Source organism: Benincasa hispida, chromosome 10 (genome assembly GCF_027475165.1).
Source record: "Benincasa hispida cultivar pf3 chromosome 10, pf3_genome.v1.1, whole genome shotgun sequence".
Lineage (NCBI taxonomy): Eukaryota > Viridiplantae > Streptophyta > Magnoliopsida > Cucurbitales > Cucurbitaceae > Benincasa > Benincasa hispida.
The window spans coordinates 27,666,007-27,674,142 of record NC_143487.1 but is presented as its reverse complement, the minus strand read 5'-3'; the positions used below and the strand labels follow the sequence as shown (position 1 = coordinate 27,674,142).

Here is an 8,136-nt window from a genome sequence, read left to right as displayed (position 1 = left end):
TTCTTTTCCTTATTCTACTTTATTTTTTTAAATTTCTTTCCTTCCAACATTGAAATTAATTCCTACCATTAATTTTCAAATTGAATAATTTTTAGCTTTAATAATTAAATTCTCGCAATTACACTTAATTCCAAAATTTTGAAAATGCCCTCAATTAATAAAAATTACTGAAATTTCATTAATAATAAAAATTTGGGGTGTTACACACTTTTTTCCTTAAAGAATTCGTCTTCAAAAGTTCATTTCTGAAAAAGCTCTGGGTACTGGGCCCTCCTCTCATCCTCTCGCTCCTAGGTAGCCTCCTTGAACTTGTGATTCTGCCACAGGACTTTCACAAATGCAATCTCCTTGCAGCACAATGTCTTTACCTCCCTGGCGAGAATCTCTACAGGTTTCTCCTCATAGCTCAAGTTGTCATTCAGCTGCAAGGGCTCAAAGTCAACTACATAGGATGGGTCTGTCACATACTTTCTCAGCATTGAAACATGGAAGACATTATGAATTGAAGATAGTGATGGAGGCAATGCCAAACAATAAGCTATAGGGCCAATTCGTTCCAAGACCTCGAAAGGTCCAATGAATCTTGGACTCAACTTCCCTTTCCAGCCAAACCTCAGAATACCTTTCATAGGTGCCACTTTTAAGAACACTTTGACCCTAGTCTCAAATTCCAAGTCCTTACATCTCACATCAGTGTAGCTCTTCTGTCTTCTTTGAGCTGTTTGCATACGAACCTTGATTATCTGTATTGCCTCATTCGTGGTCTGCACTAGTTCAGGTCCTAGCAATTTCATCTCTCCTACCTCATCCTAACACACAGGAGACCTGCAACTCTTTCCATATAGGGCCTCAAATGGTGACATCCCAATAGTGGACTGGTAGTTGTTATTATAAGCAAACTCCATTAAATGAAAGTGAGCATCCCAGCTTCCTGAAAACTCTATGGCACAGGCACGCAACAGATCTTTCAATATCCGATTCAATCGCTTTGTCTGCCTATCAGTCTGTGGTGAAAAGCTGTACTGAAATCCAACCAGGTCCCCAATGCTGCCTGAAGACTCTTCCAGAATTTAGACGTGAATCGATGGTCTCTGTCCGCCACAATGGACACAGGCACTCCGTGCAATCTCACCACCTCCTTCATGTATACCTGTGCCCACTTATTTACTGAAAATGTGGACTTTCCAAGTATGAAATGTGTTAATTTTGTAAGTCTGTCTACCACAACCCAAATTACAGTGAGACCATTGACTATAAGTGGCAACCCCACAATGAAGTCCATAGACACATGCTACCACTTCCATTTTGGCACACTTAATAGCTGTAACAAACCTGCTGACTTCTACCTCGGGGCTTTCACCTACTTTCAGACCAAGCATTTACTGACGAACTCCGCAATCTCTCTTTTCTTATCATTCCACCAGTAATAACGTTTCAAGTCCTGATACATCTTGGTGCTGCCGGGATGAATCGAAAATGAGGAACTGTGAGCCTCTGACAACAGCTTATTCTTAATATCATTATCTGCTGGCACGTACAAACGTCCTTGGTAGAGGAGACCATCTTCTACTGATACCGAGAATTCACCATTTTGGCCTAACTCCACCCTATGAACTCTCTCCTCCAAATAAGGGTCACGTCACTGTGCATCAATAATTCCTTGCCTTAGACTCGGTTGCACTGACACTGCGATAACTGTGTTGTGACCTTCCCCATTACCACTGCAATCTTTACCTACTCTAGCTCCTTGCACAAATGAGTCTGTCTAGTATTGAGGGCTACTGAATGAGCTACCTTTCTTCTTAGGGCATTTGCCTTTCTGGGTGGTACAAAATTTCGCAGTCATAATCCTTCACTACCTCTAACCACCTTATTTGCCAAATGTTCAACTCCTTCTGAGTGAAAAATTACTTTAAACTCTTGTGGTCGATGAAGATCTGTATCTTCTCTTCATATAAGTAGTGCCTTCAGATCTTGAGAGCGAAAACCACTGCTGCTAATTCCAAGTCGTGTGTGGGATAATTCTGTTCATGCTTCTTTAACTTATGTGAAGTGTAAGTAACTACTCTGCTCTGTTGCATCAATACGCATCCCAACCCCTTTTTGGACGCGTCATTATAAATGACAAAACCACCTGATCCATTTGGTACTATAAGAACTGGGGCTGAAACCAACCTCTGCTTGAGATGTTGGAAACTGCTCTCACAAGCCTCATTCCAAACTCTTGTTGATGGACTTGCTCTATCAACAACTCTTATTGATGGACCTACTCTATCAATAACTTTTGTTGAAGGACCTGCTCTATCAACAACTCTTGTTGATACGTTTATCGTTTCTCTGGACAATTCTTCTATTACTAACTTACTGCAAGGTTGATGGTTCTTTATATAATCTTCTTCCAGGAAGGTTGCATTTGTCGATACAAATACTTTATCTTCCTATGGATCATAAAAGAGACCACCTCTGGGTAGCCTACAAACGGTGTTCCAACTTTTTAGGATTTTACACCAACACATGTGTTGGACAACCTCAAATCCTGAAGTAACATAGATTTCCTCTACGTCCTCTCCAAAGCTCGTAAGGTGTTTCAGAAACACTTTTCAAGGGAACCATGTTCAAATATACACTGCAGACTCAACTACATGTCCCCAAAAACAATTTGGTAACTGAGCGTAACTCATCATGGAACAAACCATGTCCAACAAGGTTCTGTTTCTCCTATTTGCCATACTGTTCTACTGAGGTGTGCCAAGGGCAGTGAGTTGAGACTGAATTCCATGTTCTATCAAATAGTTCTGGAATTCTATGTCCATATACTCACCACCTTGGCCGATCAAAGTGTTTTAATCTTTTTATCTAATTGGTTCTCAACCTCAACCTTATACCCTTTGAACTTTTCAAAAGTTTCAGTTTTTTGGTGCATTAGGTAAACATGCCCATACTTGAAATAATCATCTATAAAACGGATAAAATATTCATACCCTCCTCTTGCTCTAACATTTAGAGGCCCACAAAGGTCTGAGTGAATCAACTATAGGGTTTCATTGGCTCTAAGACATTTTCCAGAAAAAGATTTTTTTGTCATTTTTCCTTCGAGACAAGACTCACAAGGTGGTAATGAACCATCTTCAAACTTGTCTAAAATACCGTTTTTAACCAATCTCTCAATCCTGTTGATATTTATGTGACCCAGTCTCAAGAGCCAAAGATAGGCATTTGGAGAAATCTTCCTTTTCTTATGAGTCCCAGCAGTTTTAAACATCTCTATATTCAAAATAGCTTTGACCTCAGTTGGTTTTAACATGTACAAGTTATTTTCTAATTTTGCAGAGAAAATCTGTTTATTTCTCATTTTAATGACACTTCACAATTTTCAAAATAAACATTATAATTTTGTTCTAGCAAACAAGAGACAGATATTAGATTCCTTTTCATAGAAGGAATATAATATACATTTTTCAAATAAATGTACTTATCTCCTATAAATAACTTCATATGTCCCACTGTTTTGGCTGAAACAATCTCCCCGGTCCCTACCTTAAAGATTGTTTCACCTTCTGTCAACTGTCTCGAGGAACTTGTTTCTTGTGAGATTGTACATACATGATTTGCGACACCTGAATCAATTATTTAGTTTTTATCGTTTTCCACTAAACATGCTTTGATAACAAGTAAATCATATTTATCTTATTGTTCGAATTTAGCCCTCTCATCTACATAATTCATAATTTCAGATGAGTTTGGAGATAGAGGATAATCCTTTGTTAAAACTCTTTTTGTATAATCAACCGCTAGTAATTTGTTTGTTGATTTGATTTTACTGTTATGTACATCGAACGCGAGTATTATAGAAGAATTTGACATGCTGATAAAATTCAAACAAATTCTAATTAGCAAATTGTAACTAAATCCAAAATCAAGTTTTCGCAAAAAGTAATAATGTACCCATAACCATTATTTATTTGCAATGATATTTTAATGAGTTAGAATATGTGCTACCGAGGGACAATCAGATACTCTTTCACTAAAAAAAACAATTTTGACCAAACACTATCTCCGGAATATCTCTGATTCCTATTGTGTTCAGAGTAACTCTTATTCCAATAGTCGTTTAGTTATCGTTTTTGGTCAAAATCTTTACTAACAACTTAGTAATTCTTGTGAGTGTGACTCACCATTTTTAGATCCTATAGGACGGTATGAATTTGCCTCCAAAATAGAAGACAACATCCAAGACAAAACTATAAGACCCTATTCATTTTACTGAAGCCTGGGTTGTTCCGAATCCTATGTTATAACCTTCTGTGGGGATAGCCGTCGTTAAACGACTTGCAAAGGGCTGCTTAAAGCTAACCCGCAGGCACACCATTGGAATCTCACGGTTCAGACTAATGGAGGAGACCATAGGATGTATTGACATATATCCTTCATCCACCTACTATGAATTACTTCCTCTATTCGCCTTGATATTGATTCATACAAAACACTCTCCGAAAGGAGGTCACTTCCAAGGTGACACCAAGTGTCATATAAACTATGTGGAGACATGGTAGTTGAAATCTATTTATCGTATAATAGACTTATATTTGAACAACTTCCTCTTATTCATCAAAATCTAGATTTAAGCTAAAAATAATTTCCGAAGGGAGGTCACTCCCAGGGTGACACGAAGTACCGCTTAAATCTGGATTGTGAACTTTTAGAGACGTGAGAGCTAAAAATAACGTATCGTATATGTTATTAATCTCCCACTGAAGTTTTCTAATAACTCTATCATATAAAAGTTATTAAACTACTGCTGAAGTATTCTATTTGGGTAGATTTATACTTAGGTTCTTTTTGGCTAATAAAACAACCCTAAGTCTATGTGGTTTATCCAATTATAACTCTTATTATTGGGTTTTAACCTATGATGTCTAGGTGATAAACCATTTTATTACCTTACATCACTCACGTATGCTCATAAACTCGGTTACCAATGCTTAATAATTTGGCCATAATCCCCAGGTAGGAGGTGTTTCGTAAATCGTCAACTTAAGTACCCCTAGCCTTAGATAGGATTATATACCCATTGAGTTTGTAAGCTAGGTTTTATAAGTTTTAACAATTAAAATAGGTGATCAACCTACGTGAGTATGCAACTGTTGTTTATGGATTTTAGATGTCAAACACAATTTTATAACAACTTATAAAACTCTAGACATGCTAAACATCCATAACATACAAGAGGCATTCCATATTTAATATAACATTTATATTAAATACAAGAAACCCTAACATGCATATTTATATATTATAACAATTGTAACATACTTTCAATGCATGTAATATGCTTCCTATGATGGGATTTTAAATCTAAACGGCATACTACATGCACATACAAGATTTATTTAATTATAACATACATCAAATGCATAAATAATTAAACATAGACTGATATGGTTTTAATTTTGGCGAAAACAAGCAAACAAAAGCCTAACTATTACAATCAGCTTCAAAACCGTCTTTGAATCGCTTGAACCGCTCCAAACCGAACCCAAATTTGAACCAGACCAGCTATAAACACTTTTAGGCTGAACCAGATTGGACCTTGAGAAAACTAGTTGGACCGGCTGCTCTCGGTCCAACCTCAAAATCTTGCAAAGGCCGATCATGTAGCCTTAAAGGCAATCGTCTAGCTCCATCGCCTTGTGTTGTGAAGAACTACATGATCACATAGTGTTTGCCTCAACTAAATGATCGTTTAGCTTTATTGCATAAAGCTACACGATCGCCTAGTGTCTGCCAAAGCTAAACGATCGCTTAGTTCTATCGTATAGAACTACACAATCACTAAACTCTATCGCTTAGCTATCGCATAACTATCGCTTAGTTCTATCGTATAAAACTAAACGATTGCTTAACACCATCGTCTAGCGCTTCATATCATCGTTTAGTATCCACCGTAGCTAAACGATTGCTTAGCTCCATCATATAAAACATCATCGCATCGTTCAACATCGTAGGTAAGCGATCGTTTAGTTCTATCGCATTGAAACTTTAACGCATCGCTTAGCACTTCGTCTACACGATCGCTTAGCTCCGCATCTAAACGATCGCTCAGCACTATCGCGTAGCACTTCATCGCATTGCTTAGCGTGCATCGTAGCTAAACGATCGTGTAGTACCATCGTATAGTAAATTCAACGTATTGTTTAGTTCTCACACCAAAGCTAAATGATCGCTTAGTTCTATCGTATAGAAAATTGAACGCATCATTTAGCTCCCGCAGGTACACAATTGTCAAGCATTCAACATCACAACGACCAGCGCCTATTGCTATACAATTTTCTAGCTTTTCTTCACATCGTGTAGCATCTAAAACTAGACGATCGTTTAGCAACTGGAACCTCAACAACGATTTTTAGAGGAAGCTGAAAAACTGGAACAATAGCTCGACCTCCTTCACTTGTTTCTTCAATTACATCTTAATTTTGACTTTAACGACTTCAAATAAATAACAAACTCTTGCTAACACATAAAAGCTCATAAAAAAAAGCCAATTACAAATTTAAATGAGAAACTAAAGAGAATTAAACAGCCAAAACTCAGAAAACCACATCAGTGCACCAGTTTCATATTGTTCATAAAAAACACCCACCAAACCAAAATTAAACCAAATTGAATGCTTATTTGATGCTATGATACTAATTGTAGGATTGTATTTGCAAAAAAAGAAGCATAAGAATCATCTAAGCAATCAAATTCACTAATTTTAGCAAAATATAAAGCATGCTCTTGCAGAAAACAAGTGAGTTTCAAGACGCACCTCTTGTAGAACTTCTTCAAAGCTCCTTCTTCAGCTGCTGTCTTCTCCGAATCTTGTTACAGATCGCCTCAAGATCTTCCCTAATATTCTCTTGGTGCTCTAAATTGACTTGTGGGACTCAAAACAAGCTTGAATCAAGGAATGAAGGAGAAAAGCTCACTACAACAACCTTGTTGAAGAACTTTTCTTCAAATCAAATTTTCTCTAAAATTCTCTATAGATTGCATGCCCGATTTTTACTCCAATCTCTTCATTATATTTCAAATCAACATGCAAAGGAGAGATTTGCATGAGTTGCAGCTTATGCTTGGAGAAGACAAGGCCAAGAAGATGCTTCATGTGTGAGCAACTTCAAAGATGATAATGGAAAATCTACATTTTCCATAGGTGTTTTGTTTTCTAATTTTCAAATTTTATCTCACAAATCAAAATTTGATTTTATAAAATCTATTTTGATTTTAAAAATGAAAATTTTAATTAATTTCATGAATTAATTATTAAATAAAACTTAATTAATTTAATATCAAATACTAAATTAATTTTAACACATATCCATCTTTATCTATTTAAATCATATTTAAATATATAAATTCTCCTATTCCGTTTAATTATAAAATTAAACATGTAATTATATCTCATATAATTACTAATTTTCTTAATTCTAATTTGAACGTTTCAAATTAACTTATCCCGCTATTCTAGAGCTAGTTCTTTACGAGCTAGTAGGGGTACCTCTTGGGTCTACAGATCATGGGCTCCAACGATCCGAGATTATTTGGCTAAACTCATTAGACAAAATTGATCTCCATTCGTTAACTAATGGGTCACTCCACTAAAGCCCATAGTTGTACTCCCCTCACTGTATATATATTATATCCACATTATTTAACCATAATTAGTAAGTCGAACCTTCACAGGTTGTTCGTAATAACGATTGGGTCAAATATCTGTTTTACCCCCGAGATTATGTCCCTACTGATCCTCTAATAAACAATTGGTCTGTAATCCAATCACTAAACCAAACTCTCTCAACCTAGTGAGAGGATGGGGCCCCTTGTTCAAGACCTGGATTCAGTACTTGAGAGAACAACCTTTCTTCTATCCCTAAATTGGGTAGGCGTGAACTCTGTTTTGCACCCTATGTCCCCAGCTATCTATCTAGTCTTACCCCTGAAATGGGAATCTTATTGAGCTAGTGCTGTTTAGTCAACCCTCAACTATGCAAATCTAAGGGCAATCCCGAATAAACAGGAGTTCATAGTTAGCTCAGGATTAAGATCGAGTTACCTAGGTCATCTAGGTGAAATAGTCAATCTTATACAGTAAAC

At 36.6% G+C, this 8,136-nt stretch overlaps 1 protein-coding gene across 1 annotated transcript; it reads right to left on the bottom strand.

The window, feature by feature from the left end:
* Positions 1-290: 290 nt before the first annotated feature.
* On the bottom strand, positions 291-629 carry LOC150033234 (uncharacterized). The gene has a single exon (XM_090306331.1). The coding sequence runs from the start codon at positions 627-629 to the stop codon at positions 291-293; it is 339 nt and encodes a 112-aa protein (XP_090162457.1).
* Between the last annotated feature and the right edge of the window lie 7,507 nt (positions 630-8,136).

Coding starts and splice junctions, on each gene's coding strand:
- LOC150033234 (XM_090306331.1), bottom strand. CDS start 629: ATGAAAGGTATTCTGAGGTTTGGCTGGAAAGGGAAGTTGAGTCCAAGA.